The 19,066-nt window shown below is 38.0% G+C and overlaps 1 protein-coding gene across 2 annotated transcripts; it reads left to right on the forward strand.

The window, feature by feature from the left end:
• Positions 1 to 703: 703 nt before the first annotated feature.
• Positions 704 to 13,193, forward strand: LOC134801569 (uncharacterized). Of its 2 annotated transcripts, XM_063774182.1 has the most exons (7): positions 704 to 844; positions 1,520 to 1,676; positions 4,381 to 4,511; positions 6,568 to 6,657; positions 7,013 to 7,185; positions 10,616 to 10,695; positions 12,975 to 13,193. In XM_063774182.1, the coding sequence occupies exons 2-5, from the start codon at positions 1,638 to 1,640 to the stop codon at positions 7,107 to 7,109; spliced, it is 357 nt and encodes a 118-aa protein (XP_063630252.1). In that variant the 5' UTR covers positions 704 to 844; positions 1,520 to 1,637; the 3' UTR covers positions 7,110 to 7,185; positions 10,616 to 10,695; positions 12,975 to 13,193. The 2 variants fall into 2 exon arrangements, with proteins under 2 accessions (XP_063630252.1, XP_063630254.1); XM_063774184.1 differs by lacking the exon at positions 6,568 to 6,657.
• The last annotated feature ends 5,873 nt before the right edge of the window (positions 13,194 to 19,066 follow it).

Below are 19,066 nucleotides of genomic sequence, written 5' to 3' on the forward strand. Positions count from 1 at the left end.
CAATTTTTGAGTATTCGATGAAAGGATAGCTTCGTACGCTTTTAAAAACCTTATTAATGTTTTAAAGCTATGTTGACGAAATGCATTTTATAAGTGGTTTTTTGTAATTTGATCCTAATATTCTGTGCCTGGAAAAACTTGTGAAACAAATAAACACAACATTCAAATCTTTATCAATCGTTTTGTTTTTTTTTTCGGGTAATCTTGAATTTGACTCGTGTCGTGGAGTGGAGTGGACATGACAGTAGCGTGGCAACACTGCGCAGTAGCGCGCCGTCGGCCAGGGCTGTTTCACTTAGAACTACCAATATGAAGTATGGGGGGGTCTGTCTTGTCAATTATCTAGAGATGTCGCCGGTAACGGCAACAATTTTACCCCTCACCCACTTGTTTTATTTCCTGGTGCAACATTTCACGGTGCTCAGCGTTTAGTTATACGCAGAAAAAAAGCGGTGCGGTTAGTCTGTTACGGCTATCAGTATTTATGGTCTGTAAAAACGCGGAAAATTTAAAAAATATAAGCGGGATGGGTTATCGTCCCATAGACAATCAGAATTTCGCGTCTTTTTCTACTGACACAGTTGTTTGACCGGCTATACTTTTGTTATTTTTGCTACATAAAATCATATTGTACTGGCATAATGTCACTGCAATGAAATAAAAAAATACCTAAACTGTCTTTCAATTGTCTTTTTGACTTTTTACTAGGTAACCTGATTTTCAAAACAAACATTTCTGAATATCGTGACTCGTGTCTTGATTTTTAGTTTTACGGCCAACTCGGCGGCCTAGATAATGGCCGCATCTGAAAAACTTTGCTGCGTTCGGGGATGCAGCAACTCTCGTAAGTAAAATATCGAGCGGGAAAATTTAAAATGATAGTGCTAACCGGCCTGTACCGGCCCGGCGTGCGACCATGATGTGTTTTTCTGTATTTATTTGTAAACTGTCGATGTATAATAATCGCTCACGCTGATTAGTACATGCGAAATGGATTCTAAAGCGTATTTTTAATATGCAAGCTATAATACATGTCAAAGAATTGTCATCATAACATGATATAATATTTATAATTCATGCTATTTTCCCGTTAGTTTTGCCTAAAACACTACTAGAGTTAGACCAAAAGAAGTCTGCAACGATTTTGATAGCACACGCAGTGCAAGTTTGACGTTTAAAATAACACTTGCACAGCGTGTGCTATGTAAATCGTTGCAGACTTTTCTTAGGTCTAACTTTACACTCAAGTCTAAACCATGAATCTAGTACCTATAACTGGATCAGGCATGAGGGGTGGGGGATATGACCGAATGGGAGAGTTTTATGTATCTTTCAGTAGGAGTAGCAGAGAAAGCGCTAATTGTTTGTCCTTGTCGCAGTATCACATTTTTATTCCCCAGCGTAAATTTAGTATGCTTTATGGTGGGCAACAAACCAATTCGCATTGCTTATGTTCTGTCCCTCACGGACGCACGCGTATAGCACATCATATATTAAGATCATCTATGCTCTAATCCAGGGCTCTCCAAACCCCAACCCGCGACGCGTTCCAATGACAAAGCATCCGGCAGCGGGAGCCCTGCTCCAGGGGTTCAGGCCTAACAGCAGAGCAACCAGATACACCTCACCTGACTCCAATGACCTGGAACCGGATGAGAACCAATTTAGCGGTCAAGGTACAACAAATAATCTATATCTATAGTTGACCCAAACCAAACGGACGACCGGGGTCGTAAAACTTCTCATACACGCTCGCATGATTGAAGGTGGGGTGAGAGAGATAGAGATATGATCCCAGTCGTCCGTTTGGTTTGGGTCTAATATAGCCTATGTGTACTTACTTGTACAAAACAGTGTGTAGTATCAATGTGTGAATGCGTTGAATTTGCTATAGTAGATAGGTAGGTAGGTAGGTACCTACTAAAGCAAATTGTGTTTGTTTACACAACGTGTATTTTGAATTAGAACTTAGTTGTACTTATTAATAAATTATTGCTTACCCTGTAAGACTGTTTTCCCGAAGAAGGTCGTAAGTGCTATAGATCCCGATGGCGCTTATAGATTGTTCCTCGTAAAAAGACGGGACATTTGTATAGGTATATTTAATTAGACTCAAATCTTTAATCGACAAACGCCAAACGATAAAAAGAAATGTATCGGGGTGATAGATGCTGCGAAAAGTCACGCACTATTTAAGTTTCGATTGGCGTTTTCTATCAACTATTGTGATCTTGGCACCCTGGGCATTCCGCTGTTATGTGTGATGAGCAAGAAAAAAATTATAATTCTTCAAGTAAGAGGTTCCCAATTTTTTTAATTTGGGTTCTGTACCCAAAGGGTAAAAACGGGACTCTATTACTAAGACTCCGCTGTCCGTCCTTCTGTCCGTCTGTCTGTCTGTCTGTCTATCTGTCTGTCTGCCTGTCTGTCTGTCTGTCTGTCTGTCTGTCTGTCTGTCTGTCTGTCTGTCAACAGGCAATAACTCATGAACCGTGATAGCTAGACAGTTGAAATTGTCAGATAATGTATTTCTGTCGCCGCTATAACAACAAATACCAAAAACAAAATAAAATAAATATTTATGTAGGGCGCCCATACAACAATAGTGATTTTTTTGCCATTTTTTGACATATTAAAACGCTTACGCCGCGCTCACGCCCCGCCCGGAAAACGCGCCTGTGTGACGGAACCTTTAAGTAGATGCTCACATAACGCTCATGCTCATACTTTACATACATTACTACCTGCGCCAGCTATCGGATGCCCTATGTCATTCATACAATTTTGTTAATTAAGTTAACTTAGGTAGATACAGCTAATAGGTAAGTAGGTAACGATGCGAGTTGGGTTATAAAGTTCAATAGTTATTATGGGTTAGCTTAGGTTTAGTTTTATTTATAGTTAAGTTTATTGCAATCACATTTATAACACCACAAGGATTGGTATAAGTACAGGCGCTATTTATAAGAAAGGCACTGCCATCGGAAGTTTAACTTCAGAAAGAAATCTAGGCTTTATTGTGATAAGATTTTTTTACGATATTTTTCCTCATCGAAGATGATCAGATCGTAAATATCCCTGTCCCAAAATGTGATAATGAAACTGGAAATCTTTAAAGGAACCGCGGTTCACGTGATCGTTCAGTGATATTTCGTTACTACCGGTCTATATTAACAGTAGGTAGGTATAGGTACTTGAACACTATGAAGTTCCAGGACCTGAGTGATGACCTGACGTACGTGACACGCTCTAGAGACGCTTACCAAAGCCGGGCGCCTTCGGCGCCCTCATACTCAGCTCATAGCGTCGGGCGTACGAGGCCCGCTGTATGCATTCCAGCCGGTCCTGATGTTCATGCATGATTTATGATGGCGTGCATATCCAAATCCATGCCATTATTGCAGCTTTCTAGCACTAACGATCACGGAGGTAAAGTATAAAGTATACAGTTTGTCAAAATCCATTTTTGATGATGGGATCGATGAGGAAATGAGGGAACTCTTTAAATATTATAGGCTTACATTTAGTGATTTTTATTATTGTACAAAAAGTAACATAAAACAAGAAAAAACACACATCATTTGTACAAATGCGAACATACTCGTATATCTCTTTCAGGGATCTTTCCAGTTAATCTTAATGGTGTAATGTTGGCCCACGATGGGAACATAAGAAAATCAAGAAAGTGCGATAAGTGCAGGGGGGCAATTTCAACTGCGGGAAATTTCAACTAATGGAAATATAGGGTCATTGCGCTAGTTTTCGTCCGTGCTCTAGTTTTCGTCCACTTGACAGAAAAGCAAATAATAATATATATGTATTTGATTTTTAATTTTCTAAATGCGAAATATCATTTTTATGTAGACAGATATATTGTTTTGACATTAAGGATTGCAATACGTACAAATTTGTGCACTAATGTAGGTTTATATTCAAATTTCATCAAGTGGACGAAAACTAGATCTGGACGAAAACTAACACACCTACCCTATTCCATGTTTTACATTATTAACTACAGTGCTTATTATTATTATTTTACATTATGAACTATCAAACTCTGACTTCAGTGTCTGAGGTATGTTCATATGGGGGTTAGTTTTAGATGGTTTTAGTTAGTTGAGCACACAGACAAAACATCCTCCAGACTTAGCATAGTCGCGCTACCCCCTCTGCCACGCATACGGTAATTTTACTCCATGTTCGAGTCGAAAGTGTCTTTGAACGGACCAATCACGGCACGGGACTTTGCTCACCTCGTCCCGCGCACCCCCGCATTTTTAACCGACTTCCTTGGCATCATCGGTTGCATGAAATAATTGCTCTGAACTCGGTCTAGAGAATTCCTAGTCTATGGTTGAGCACAAACCATTTCGTATTTAGGTGGCGCACCGCAGTCCAGCATATCTAGAGTCTTCAAAAGGCGAGTGGGCGGACAGGAGGACGCCGACACCGACCGGTCGGGACGCAGTACGGCAGTACGGCGAAATCAGCAGGGAACAGTTCCGAATCATGTACGAATCATCGTCATAATTATTATTGTAGCTTTGGCTTACAAGGAAGGGTACCCAACTCGTCAGCTCCGATTTGATTAATTTTTATATTATATGTTATAGAGTAGTCTAAAATAACGGACACGTATTTTTTTTTAGCTGCCCATAAGTACTCAACTTCCTGGGAGAAATTGGCCTCCAAAGTACTGAAAAGTGACAAAACGCTCTAACTCCTGAGTTTTGTTCAAGCAAATTTCTAGTTAATTACTGGTTTGAATATATGTTGAAGAACATGAAAAAATAATGGACACGTGTTTTGCTATTTGGGCTCAAATTCATATTTTACAAAAAAAACACACTTCAAAATTTCATACTTGTCATCGTTTCACGCGCTTCACTTCAATACCGTGTGTTCGCCCGCCCGGCGCCGCCAACACGTTGCCGCGCGCCTAACAGGGTATTCAAATATTTCAAATGTACACTTTTAGGATCTTTGATGTTTCAAAATATGCTAGGACTTAATGTCCAAACCGGTTTACAACCATGACAACATTGATAACATTTTCTTCACTACCGGGAAGTTTTTAGTTTTCATGATAAAAAAAACGAAAAGATAACTAACGTGAAGTTCGAGTGAAAGGATAAGAATTATGAAACTTTGAAGTGTGTTTTTTTTTGTAAAATATGAGTTTGAGTCGAAATAACAAAACACGTGTCCAGTATTTTTTCATGTTCTGTAACGTATATGCAAACCAGTAGGTAATTAACTTGAAATTTGCTTGAATAAAACTCTCTACAGAAGTTAGAGCGTTTTGTCACTTTTCAGTACTTTGGAGGCCAATTTCTCCCAGGAAGTTGAGTATGGGCAGCTAAACAAAACACGTGTCCGTTATTTTAGACTACTCTATAACATATATAAAAATTAATCAAATCGGAGCTGACGAGTTGGGTACCCTTCCTTGTTAGAAAACAGCGTTTTATATTAATTGTAACAGTTTTTGTAAAAAGGATCTAGTATTTAAAAAGTGGGCTAGGTAAGGCACTATATGGGCCTTACATGGGTCATTAGTTACCTAAATATACTCCGGTAAACCAGCTTTGTTATTAGCAGCAGTAGAACAAGGCGACAAATTTGAAAAATTTAGAATTCCATACAAATTTCCAATTTCGCGCTGTTTTTTACTGCCAAAGTTGGTTTGGCTTAGTATAGTTAAGGCATCAATCAAATTAATAAAACCGATAGACTACAGTAAGTTTAAATACCTACCTACTTATAACATAAGACAAGCCCCGAGCAAATCTGCTTTTAAGAGGATGCTGCATAAACATCTGCTGAAACAAGAGTATGAGTAGGTAGTATCCATCGTAATATATTAGTATGTATGTGAGAATTATGTAGTAGTATATTCATTGTATATATTTTATTATTTTTATCTGTGTATTGTATATGTAGTTTATTATGTTTTTCAGTTGTTTGCAATAGTTCCTAATTGAATTCTCTTACTCTTCTTCTTGCACCATTTTTACTACATCTCTGTTTAGCCCTATGGTTGACTGGTAGAGAATGCCTTTAGGCATTAAGTCCGCCATTTGTACATTTTATTTGTATTTTGTGCAATAAAGTTTAAATAAATAAATAAATAAAATAATAACCGTAATACCTATCATAAAAGTAGGTACGAAAATAGATTAGAAGTTTGTTAGTAATAATACCTGCTTAAGTTAGTTTGGTACCTAGTAATTTGTAAAGATAGATAAAGCAAATGAGAAATAGTCCTTAAATATAACGGAATAACCAGTTAATTTGTTACCTAATGAAAATATGTAAGATAACTTGCTGTGCTTGTATATAGGCGGTATCTGTACCTATGAGGTGAACAACAAACAAAGTGTCAGACAATCGATTCTGGAGTGGTGGATAACGTGAGAAAGAAGAAGAATAATGCAATCAAGTCAAATTGAGATCATAGTACCTAGGCCTAGCACAGGACGGATACGACAACAGCATCTCGCCTCGCTCGCGAGACAAGACTACCCGTCTTTTTCAAATTAAGTACTTATGTATTTATATAAATAGGTTGAAGCGAGACACAGCGATCGGACCTTTCGTTTCCATCTATGGTTGTCGCTGCCGTCGTCGCCAGTCGCTCAATGACGTGGTCGAGCCGTAAGTCCTTTATGCCAATTTCCGCATTATAAAAATTTCCAAAATTTGGATCGATAAAAAAAACTACTAATCCAGTAAACTTGTCGAATTTTGTAACGTGGCTCTTCTGCGTCAAATCCGGTAATAGTTATATAGAGGTTCACAATTCCTTTATTTAGTTTCGTTTATATATAGCCTATAGCCCTTTTCGATCGACCGAGCAAAGCAAAGCAAAGTTCTTACATTCAACTTGGAACTCACGGGCCACACGGCTGGCTGCACTTTCGCCTTGGATTTTATCAACGATCGGCCAAATGTCGCAGGTAGTAACGTGAAATCCAACATTTGACTAAATGTGTAAACCTGCAAATTCCAGAGGGAGTAATACTACCGACGCCAGTCCACCTGTGGCTCCGGAGAGCACACAGTACTGCCCTGCTGATCCTGGCCGTCCTGGGACGCGGCGCCTGTGACGTCCCACCGAGACCTACGCGCACACTCCACCACAGCGCCGCGCCGTGCAGAGAACGTGCCACTCTTTTTAACCAGGTCACATCAATTGGCTAATACCTTAATAATAAAACAAGTAATGTTGGAGCTACTGAAAACCACCGAAGTCTTCAGTAGTGCCATCAACATGGAGTTTGGTGTCGATAAATGTGCGGTTATGCATGTACAGCGGGGGAAGGTTGTAAATTCAACAAATTTACAACTTTCTGAGACAATGTCTTTCAGGTCTATCTCTGAATCAGAGACCTATAAATACCTTGGTATGTCACAGTCGTTGGGTATTGAGGACGAGGGTATTAGACGGTCGGTGAAGGAGCGCTTTTTCAGTCGGCTCACAAAAGTCCTTAACAGTCTTTTGTCAGGAGGCAACAAAGTGCGCGCCTTCAACGCCTGGGTAATGCCTCTTCTCACATACTCCTTTGGCATACTAAGGTGGACTCAGACCGAGCTGGACGCCCTGGATCGGAGGGTCCGGTCACTGCTCACCACACATCGCATGCTACACCCACGCTCGTCAGTTATGAGATTGTACATCCCACGGAAGTGTGGAGGCCGAGGCTTCCTAAACGCCAAGGATCTCCACAACCGCGAGGTGTACAATCTCAGGAATTATTTCCTTAACAACGAGTGTGGGATGCATCGTGATGTGGTGGCAGTAGACAGGAACCTCACGCCGCTCTCCTTGGCAAACGAGAACTGGCGCAAACCTGTGGTACTAAGTACTGCGGATCGCAAGGCGGCATGGGAGAGTAAGGCGCTACACGGGCGGTTCTACAAGGCCCTCACGGGACCCGATGTGGACCTGCTCGCGTCGGTGAACTGGTTACGATTCGGGGACCTCTTCGGAGAAACCGAGGGTTTTGCCTGTGCAATTGCGGACGAAGTGATGATGACGAACAACTATCGGAAATATATCCTGAAGGACGGTACGGTCGACATTTGTCGGGCATGCCGCCGTCCCGGAGAGTCACTCAGGCATATCATTTCCGGTTGTTCTCATCTTGCTAACGGTGAGTACTTGCACAGACATAATCTCGTAGCCAGGATTATTCACCAGCAACTTGCTCTTCTATACGGCCTTGTGGACCGCGAAGTACCGTACTACAAGTACTTACCTGCGCCTGTTCTCGAGAATGGTCGTGCCACGCTCTATTGGGATCGATCTATCATCACTGACAGGACTATTGTCGCCAATAAGCCTGACATCGTGCTGATAGACCGATCGCAGCGCCGGGCCGTGCTCGCCGACGTCACCATCCCCCATGATGAGAATCTCGTGAAGGCCGAGAAGGACAAGTCCAGCAAGTACCTAGACTTAGCTCACGAGATTACCGCCATGTGGGATGTTGACTCGACGATCATTGTTCCGATAGTTGTGTCAGCGAACGGTCTCATAGCGAAGAGTCTCGACCAACACCTAGAGAGACTCTCGCTGGGTGGTTGGATCAAGGGTCAGATGCAGAAGGCGGTAATATTGGACACGGCGCGTATAGTACGTCGGTTCCTCACTCTGCGGCCCTGACCACCGGCAGCTTGGGCCAAGCTCCGCTGCCGGCGGCACCCTAGGTTAGGTTTTTTATAATGTGTTTATATGTATTTTTTATTGTTTTGTAAGTGTTTTTATATTTTACTTTTATATTCATATTATAACAAACCTAACTTAAGACGAAAAATAAATAAAGAAAACAAGTAATAAAATTAAGAAACTAAAACTGAAAATTACAAAATAACTTTTACACAATACACAATATCCAACTTTCAAAAATGCTAGAAAGATCTTAGGGAGCGACTACTAGTTACACTTTAAGACTTGACTTTGGTTTAATTTCTAGGCTCTTCTAGCTCCATAACACCTTCATCGAATCTGTAGGTACGGTCAACCAAGAAAGTGATCTACCACTTTTCGACTCTATCAATCAGATGATAGAGTCGAAAAGTGGTAGACCACTTTCTTGGCTGACTGTACATAGGCAGGGTAGGTGGACTGTTGTTTGATCAGCCTAATCCAAAGGATTAAATAATAAATATTATATGACAATAATTACACAGATCGACATAGTTCCACAGTAAGCTCAATGAGGCTTGTGTTGTGGGTACTAGACCACGATATATATAATATACACAAATATATACCTATATAAATACTTATATACTTACATAGAAACATCCATAACTCAGGAACAAATATGCATTATTGCGATAAGTTAAGTTTTCTTACTATTAAGTTATTCCTTATCGAAGAGATCGTAAACCATTGTACTGATGTGACTTTAAACCCTGACGATGGAACTGGAACTGTTTAAAGGAAACGTGGCCGTCATTTCAGGCCGTGCTGGCGAATCGAACGATCACAGTGATAAGCATATACATCGGATTCTAGGGGGCAAATTGTATGACGGGATCCCTATCCGTCATACAATTTGCCCCCTAGAATCCGATGTTTGGTGATAAGTGTACCTAACTTTGCTATCAAGATCTATAAGTACTTACTTTTTAGATTTTTTACACACATTTCAAAGAAAATTTATTTATTTAATTCCACGCAAACGAAGTTGTGGGCGGCAGGTAAGTAGTCCGACATAATTATAGGCTATTATAGTAAAATATTTTTTAAGAAATATGTAGGGCCATCTCATCCATTACCATCAGCCACCCAACATTATAACATAACACAGACATCATCCAGGCGTCACTAGGCTGCTGAGGAAAGAAAATAGAATAGTACGTTTTGGAAAATAATGAAACAATTCGTCTCTGTACTATACGAGTATACGTATTAAAATTAAAAGTCTCGGGGATCGAACTCAGATACTTTGCGAACAATTAGTGCCAAGCCAAAACATACGCTCGATCGTACCTCTAAGCTAAACCGAAAAAGTGGCAGATTATGATGTTGACTCCACGGTAGACATTATAAGTAATATGGGACTGGTCATCATTATCCCAAGAAAAATCGAAGAAATACAGGAGAATCCCAATTTGTAATTGCAATTTGTCTAAATTCCAATTTGTAATAGCACAGCATGGCCGTGAGCTCCATTCCCAGTAAATAAAAAGTTAAAAACCATGATTACGCGAAGCAGAATTTTGACTGCACGAAACAGCGACATCTACGTGTAAACTTATCTAAATGTACGGATATTTGTTCAACTTTCAATTGTAATTTATATATAAGATACCTATTTATATTCAATTGTAATTTATTTTTGTTTTTGTACATAAGGCCGTAGGCCCGACGTGAGGTTGTCAAGACACTTTTCCTATTGGGTCGTGTTTAAGCTCCAACTTTCCCCCTCTCGTGTGACGCTTCGGGCCTTCAACCCTACGCGGAACTTCGGCCTTCGGCCTTCGCGAGCCTCGACAATACTTAACTTTGAGTGTATACCCTAAAAATCTACCGATCACTACCTGGTAGGTACATACCTCTGTACCTGTATTCTTTTTGTATGATGGACTTTTAAAATTACAGGTGAGCCCCATGTTTCCAACCAACAAGACAAACGAAAGAGACTGCAGGCTACACAAGTACTACTATTGGATATCTAGCAGGTCAGCTAAATTCAATTAAAGAGAATTATGAATTTGTCACTCTAAATACGCCGTAATGGGAGTAAACGAGAAAGATGCCCGCAATTTGCAAACTTCGGTGTTCGCGGTAGACCCCCAGCGCTGATTTAAATATCGTTTTAAGTAGATAATTTATAATCCATGCATTAGTCGTCCTACGTCTTGAAATATATTTTTCATTAGATAGCTTTATTTTTCCACTTTGAGCTATGTGAAGTAAAATCTGCTTGAGTGTTTGATTACAGTCAACAAAATAGGTATATCTATTCATGCACCGCAATATAACAGCGATAGGTACAGGAATTGCGAACTTGTGTTAATTAAGACGAAACAGGAGCTGAGTTTTAAATATTTTAGGTAAATATACCCGTCTCGCTAACGGAAGCGGCTCCTTAATTAAACTAGTGCGATAAGGACAAGGCGAAAAATCCTGCGTAAAAATCTCAAAAATGGAGGTTTCGTACTCGACTGTTTCCTCCTCCAAAACTTAACCAATCGTAACCAAATTTGGAAATCTAAATAATTATGAAATTATCTGTGTTGGACCGTTTTGCTTTTTTGGCTAATTGATGTCAGTTTTGAATACTAGGCCTCTCATTGCGGCATAGTCAATGAGGCCATTTTTGAAGGGCTCTAGCGCCTTAGAAAACAAAAATATCAAAAAAAGCAAAACGGTCCGACACAGCTATTGACAATATTAATCTGTGTTGAAAAAATCATTGCTCTAGCATCAAAACCCATGGAGGAAACAGTCGAGTACGTTTGTATGGAGAAATGACCACTCCTGTTGGCTCTTAAGCCATTCAATACACACTCGTGTGTAAATTTATGTTTAAAATATCTGGGAGACCAAGCTTAGCTCGGAAAATATATAATAATCTCAAAAATCCGCGTTTTCCCAGATATAAGACCTAGTAGCTAGATCGACTTTTCGCCCCCGAAAACCCCCATATAGCAAATTTCATCGAAATCGTTAGAGCCGTTTCCGAAATAAATAACAAGAATTGCTCGTTTAAAGGTATAAAATAAGATAAGATAAGATACCGCCCATTAATTTCTATATTTTTTTTGTAAATACATAATTTACATCGCGGTCGGGGATCGAACGTACGACACGGGTTTAGTTATTCATTTTGAAATCTTTTACAAGCTTTTATTTAGTTTCACCTGTCCCGTTGTCTGTAATCAAATCTTGCAAGTTAAATTTGATCTCCACTTCCCGGTGTCCGATTGAGCTGAAATTTTTCATGCATGTATAAATCGGATGACAATGCAATATTATGGTACCATCGAGCTGATCTGATGATGGAGAATTTAAAAATAAGTTACGGCAAGTATGTAACAATTATGAATCTAATACGATCATTTATATTCTTCTGCTTTCATAAGTAATAGCAAAATAGTTACTGATTTTTAAAACGCGCTTTTCAATTAAAAGACATGTCAAGATCGCTTACCTTCTTTCAAGTTCTTTCTAATGCTAAAAAAAACGAACTATAACAATTAGTAAAGAACATTATTTATTTAGCTGAAGCATATTTTTTTAATCTTGTTAAAACTAAAAAAGGATACAAATTGCAATCAAAATTACAAATAAAAATTAAACACAAAAAGTTCACCTTTCCTGGGAATCGAACTCAAGTCACTTATGCGATCACACTTTCTGACGAAGCAAAATGCCAGCAATATGACTGTAAATGAGGGCTAGCGTTTCTTTGCTCACCAGTTGGCGCCACTGTTGATGGTGGTCCAGAAAAACAGAAGATATCAAAATTTTTACATGCTTATTTTTCTAAATGCATATAAGTGTTTTGGTTGGCACTTTTTTTATAAGTACCACTAATATTTATTGAGCTATAGCTATGGTTTACCATGATTACAATCAAAGATTTATCACAATTATGAATAAGGAGTGAAAAAAGCGATAATTAAATGAATAAGGAGTGAAAAAAGTGATAATTAAAAGCTTGAAACCCCCAAAACTTCTATACATTTGACATTTTGAAAGATAATCCATCCATCTACAATAGCGCGGGTTTACTTATTAATTTTGAAATAAATATATTTTAAAATAAACACAAAAAGTTCACCTTTCCTGGGAATCGAACTCAGGTCATATGCGTTCACACTTTCTTCCGAAGCAAAATGCCAGCAATATGACTGTAAATTAATCAAGTTGTTTTTAGAATTTTTAGGTTATTACAATAGTTACATAATGTTTTAAAACTCAATAAAATTTTCTTTGTTGCTTTTTTTTTCAGAACACAAGAAGAGTCTCAAGGCTGCAGGAGTGCACTTAAACAGCGGACGATTTATAAATAGTTACGAAAAGAAGGTACTTAGTTCCAAAAGCTGCAGAACAATGTTACGGGCTGTGACTCCAATCTCAGGCGGTTGGTAAAGAACTTGTGCGGTAGTTTTCTAATAGAAGGCAACTGAACTTTGGGACTAAAACTAATTAAAAAATATTATACTTTTCTCAGTGAACACAATAAAAATGACCTTGATCCAGGCAGCCTACGGACTGGGTCAGTTAGTAACTTCTTACCAATCGCCTCAGGCCTCTCACTAAAGTCCAAGAAGCAGCGAGCAGGAGGGACCGAAAGTCAATGAGTAAATTTTTCACTCGACGACTATTTAAGGCACATCACACACTACCTGAATCAGTACCTAATAGTCAAATGGCACCTGTCTTTTTGTATAATACCGGTTATTACATCTAACCGGGGCCCAGGGCACTCTTTGTAGGAAGGCCGGTCAACGGTTGCTATACCATCCTAGTAAGCATTCTTACAGCAGTTTTCCGTTATACTTAATATCTAATAATACGTAACCCTTCGTATGCCTTTGTTAAACATTTGCTACTGATTTAATAACCTACTGATATGAATGAAAATTGTAAATTACAGTCCAAATTGTGTGGTACGTACTACCACGTACACGGGACAAGGCATACGAAATTTTAAGAGGAAATAGGACAGCCGCTTCAAACAAACGTAGTCCCCATTTTGCTCTCAGGATATTGACATTATGGAAAATTATTTTTACATATTTTAATTTATACTTATTATTCTTATTAACTATTATTACTTAGCTATGCCTCTACGTATGACATTTTTCTCTGCAGCTGACTGGTGGCAGACCCTCCAACGCGTTCGGTCCCTATAAGCTATAGCTCAATAAATTCAAAAAATAAAACGATGCGGCATGTCTGTGATTGATATGTACCTACTTGACATCAAATTGTGTAAAAATATTATAAATTATAAATTGAAATAGATGATTTGTTATGAAAGGTGATTTTGCGCCGGTCGACTTTTCAAATAGTTATTGTTAACGATCTTTTGATATTTTGTGAAAGGGTAACAGCCCAAAATGTAAAAAAAAAAAAACAAAAAGTTCTCCCGTGGCGGGAATTGAACCCAGGTCACAAGCGAACACTTTGCGTTGGGCCAAGCATACATAGATCTGCTTGCTAGATTAAGACCAAGATAACTCTGCAGAGATTTTCATAGTAGTCGATTAACAAAATATCTTTAATAATGTTAGTTATAAATTGAAATATATGTCCATCTATCCAGAGATAAATCTATCCTGTCATCCACTTTTATTCTATAAAAATGAACTACATACATTTAACGTTTTTAGCAAATCAAGATAAAACAATTTAAAACATTGTTAACGATCTTCTGATATTTTGTGAAACGGAAAAGTAACGGAAAAAATAAAAATAATAATAAACAAAAAGTTCACCCTAGGTGGGATTCGAACCCGGGGTCACAATGCGTGCACACTTTATGCAACCATGTTCTAAACCTTATTACAAAAAGCATAAGGTCCACCGATGGATAGTTAAGAGTATTGCTGTTTGTACCTAAGCCGGTTTTCTGAAAGGAGAAACTCAGCGCAAAAAGTAAAAAAAAAAACGAAAAAGTTGACCGATGGCGGGAATAGAACCCAAGTCACAAGCGAACACTTTGTGCTAAGTCAAACATACCTAAGCTGCTAGCTAGATTCAGACCAGACATGCAAGTGTTATATTTTAAATGTCAAACAGCTATGAAATTATGACTTTAAAATAACACTTTGCAAGTCTTTGCTTTGAAAAACACTGCAGCGTTACCTTGGTCTTACTCTGCCACCCTAGTTAGTAAGCATGCTAAAAGCAGTTTTCCAGAATTATTAGTCGATTAATGTCTACAAGGAAAAATGACAAATTATAATAATGTAAAAAAAAAACCGCCCAAGTGCATGTCAGTATCGCGCACGAAGGGTTCCGTTACTCAAAAACCCTAAAAACGGGAAAAAATCACGTTTGTTGTATGGGAGCCCCATTTAAATATTTATTATAATCTGTTTTTAGTATTTGTTGTTATAGCGGCAACAGAAATACATCATATGTGAACATTTCAACTGCCTAGCTATCACGGTTCATGAGGTACAGCCTGGTGACAGACAGACGAACAGACAGTCTCAGATAACGGTTAAGTATACTATTCAGTTATATTAGTGTGACAGAGACATTGGGCGTTTCGTTCGCTACGGAGTGTAAACGATTTGCAACTTGGCTAAGCACCCAGCTTCCTCGCACATCTCTGGTGGAAACGCAGCCTAAACCTGTCATTTTAAGCATCGCCTTGGTTATATTGATTTAGAAAATACGATTCTCGACATTTTTTTTCGGACTATTCACAGTTAGACTTTTAGTTTCATTTTTGTACTTCGTTATTGATACTTTTAGTCTTTTAAATTTCTTGACAATAATAGGTATTTAGACATTTTAGGCGTTATCCGTTTTCCGTTCCACATAATATCAGGACACTGTTACGTCCGTTACCAATATACTTTTTAAGAGGAAAGGTGTCGAAAAAATATTAATCATTGAATATTATCGGCAATTCAAGGCAAATATTTTTTTTTATTTTAAAATATTGTAAACAATCTTCTGATATTTTGTGAAACGGAAAAGTAACGGAAAAAAATAAAAATAATAATAAACAAAAAGTTCACCCTAGGTGGGATTCGAACCCGGGGTCACAATGCGTGCACACTTTATGAAACCATGTTCTAAACCTTATTACAAAAAGCATAAGGTCCACCGATGGATAGTTAAGAGTATTGCTGTTTGTACCTAAGCCGGTTTTCTGAAAGGAGAAACTCAGCGCAAAAAGTAAAAAAAAAAAAACGAAAAAGTCGACCGATGGCGGGAATAGAACCCAAGTCACAAGCGAACACTTTGTGCTAAGTCAAACATACCTAAGCTGCTAGCTAGATTCAGACCAGACATGCAAGTGTTATATTTTAAATGTCAAACAGCTATGAAATTATGACTTTAAAATAACACTTTGCAAGTCTTTGCTTTGAAAAACACTGCAGCGTTACCTTGGTCTTACTCTGCCACCCTAGTTAGTAAGCATGCTAAAAGCAGTTTTCCAGAATTATTAGTCGATTAATGTCTATAAGGAAAAATGACAAATTATAATAATGTAAAAAAAAAACCGCCCAAGTGCATGTCAGTATCGCGCACGAAGGGTTCCGTTACTCAAAACCCTAAAAACGGGAAAAAATCACGTTTGTTGTATGGGAGCCCCATTTAAATATTTATTATAATCTGTTTTTAGTATTTGTTGTTATAGCGGCAACAGAAATACATCATGTGTGAACATTTCAACTGCCTAGCTATCACGGTTCATGAGGTACAGCCTGGTGACAGACAGACGAACAGACAGTCTCAGATAACGGTTAAGTATACTATTCAGTTATATTAGTGTGACAGAGACATTGGGCGTTTCGTTCGCTACGGAGTGTAAACGATTTGCAACTTGGCTAAGCACCCAGCTTCCTCGCACATCTCTGGTGGAAACGCAGCCTAAACCTGTCATTTTAAGCATCGCCTTGGTTACATTGATTTAGAAAATACGATTCTCGACATTTTTTTTCGGACTATTCACAGTTAGACTTTTAGTTTCATTTTTGTACTTCGTTATTGATACTTTTAGTCTTTTAAATTTCTTGACAATAATAGGTATTTAGACATTTTAGGCGTTATCCGTTTTCCGTTCCACATAATATCAGGACACTGTTACGTCCGTTACCAATATACTTTTTAAGAGGAAAGGTGTCGAAAAAATATTAATCATTGAATATTATCGGCAATTCAAGGCAAATATTTTTTTTATTTTAAAATATTGTAAACAATCTTCTGATATTTTGTGAAACGGAAAAGTAACGGAAAAAAATAAAAATAATAATAAACAAAAAGTTCACCCTAGGTGGGATTCGAACCCGGGGTCACAATGCGTGCACACTTTATGAAACCATGTTCTAAACCTTATTACAAAAAGCATAAGGTCCACCGATGGATAGTTAAGAGTATTGCTGTTTCTACCTAAGCCGGTTGTCTGAAAGGAAAAATTCAGCGCAAAAAGTAAAAAAAAAAGGAAAAAATTCACCGATGGCGGGAATAGAACCCAAGTCACAAGCGAATACTTTGTGCTAAGTCAAACATACCTAAGCTGCTAGCTAGATTCAGACCAGACATGCAAGTGTTATATTTTAAATGTCAAACAGCTATGACATTATGACTTTAAAATAACACTTTGCAAGTCTTTGCTTTGAAAAACACTGCAACTAACGTTACCTTGGTCTTACTCTGCCACCCTAGTTAGTAAGCATGCTAAAAGCAGTTTTTCCGGAATTATTAGTCGATTAATGTCTATAAGGAAAAATTACGAATTATAATAATGTAAAAAAAAACCGCCCAAGTGCATGTCAGTATCGCGCACGAAGGGTTCCGTTACTCAAAAAACGGGAAAAAACACGTTTGTTGTATGGGAGCCCCATTTAAATATTTATTATAATCTGTTTTTAGTATTTGTTGTTATAGCGGCAACAGAAATACATCATGTGTGAAAATTTCAACTGCCTAGCTATCACGGTTCATGAGGTACAGCCTGGTGACAGACAGACGAACAGACAGTCTCAGATAACGCGGTTAAGTATACTATTCAGTTATATTAGTGTGATAGAGACATTGGGCGTTTCGTTCGCTACGGAGTGTAAACGATTTGCAACTTGGCTAAGCACCCAGCTTCCTCGCACACCTCTGGTGGAAACGCAGCCTAAACCTGAGATGTTAAGACATCGCATTGGTTACATTGATTTAGAAAATACAATTCTCGACATTTTTTTTCGGACTATTCACAGTTAGACTTAGTTTCATTTTTGTACTTCGTTATTGATACTTTTAGTCTTTTAAATTTTTTGGCAATAATAGGTATTTAGACATTTTAGACGTTATTATTTTTAGTCATTTTTCCTTACGACAATAGTCGCCTAATTCGTTTTCCGTTCCACATATTAATATCAGGACACTGTTATGTCCGTTACCAATATATTTTTTAAGAGGAAAGGTGACGAAAAAATATTAAGCCTTGAATATTATCGGCAATACAAGGCAATTTTTTTTTTAATTTTAAAATATTGTTAACAATCTTCTGATATTTTGTGAAACGGAAAAGTAACGGAAAAAAATAAAAATATAAATAAACAAAAAGTTCGCCCTAGGTGGGATTCGAACCCGGGGTCACAATGCGTGCACACTTTATGCAACCATGTTCTAAACCTTATTACAAAAAGCATAAGGTCCACCGATGGATAGTTAAGAGTATTGCTGTTTGTACCTAAGCCAATACTGCTACCGGCTGTGGTGCCGGTAGACAGGTAGAATAACGTTTTTCGATTTTGTGATGTTGGCTGTAGTAGACCCTCAGATATCATTCGCGCGCCAAAAGTCTAGCTGTAAATTACATTACGACTGTTACGAGTAATAAAAGCCCGATATAAGTCGGTCATAAAATAAAAAAATAAATTGTTTATTTCCGAAAAATATTTCTTGGATACAGTATAACAAAGCATACTAAAGCTACTTATTGTGTACCTACTTAACTGACGGAAGGGGCGCAGCTATACGTTATAGTTATCGACAGTGATATCAGCATTTCACTTCTACTCTACGTATTGTTTACGTATTAAGCGTCGGGCGATACGTATTAATTATGTGAAACTAGACGAGTTTATTTTCGAATAGAGATTGAAATAAATCTAATTATTTTACTACAAATAGGTGTACCTAAGTATAGTATGTCAAAGGACTGTCTAATTTCAAACATAGACAGAGAGAATCATAGTATCTAAAGATCTTACACTAGTGCTTAGCATCCAAAAGCAAAATATAGTTTTATTGTTCTTATTTACTGAAAAATTGGTTTGAGCTACCATATCCATACATTTTGAATATAATATAATTTAATATTTAATATTATAAAAGGAACTCTATCTGTATGTCTGTTAC

This window comes from Cydia splendana, chromosome 22 (assembly GCF_910591565.1).
Source record: "Cydia splendana chromosome 22, ilCydSple1.2, whole genome shotgun sequence".
Lineage (NCBI taxonomy): Eukaryota > Metazoa > Arthropoda > Insecta > Lepidoptera > Tortricidae > Cydia > Cydia splendana.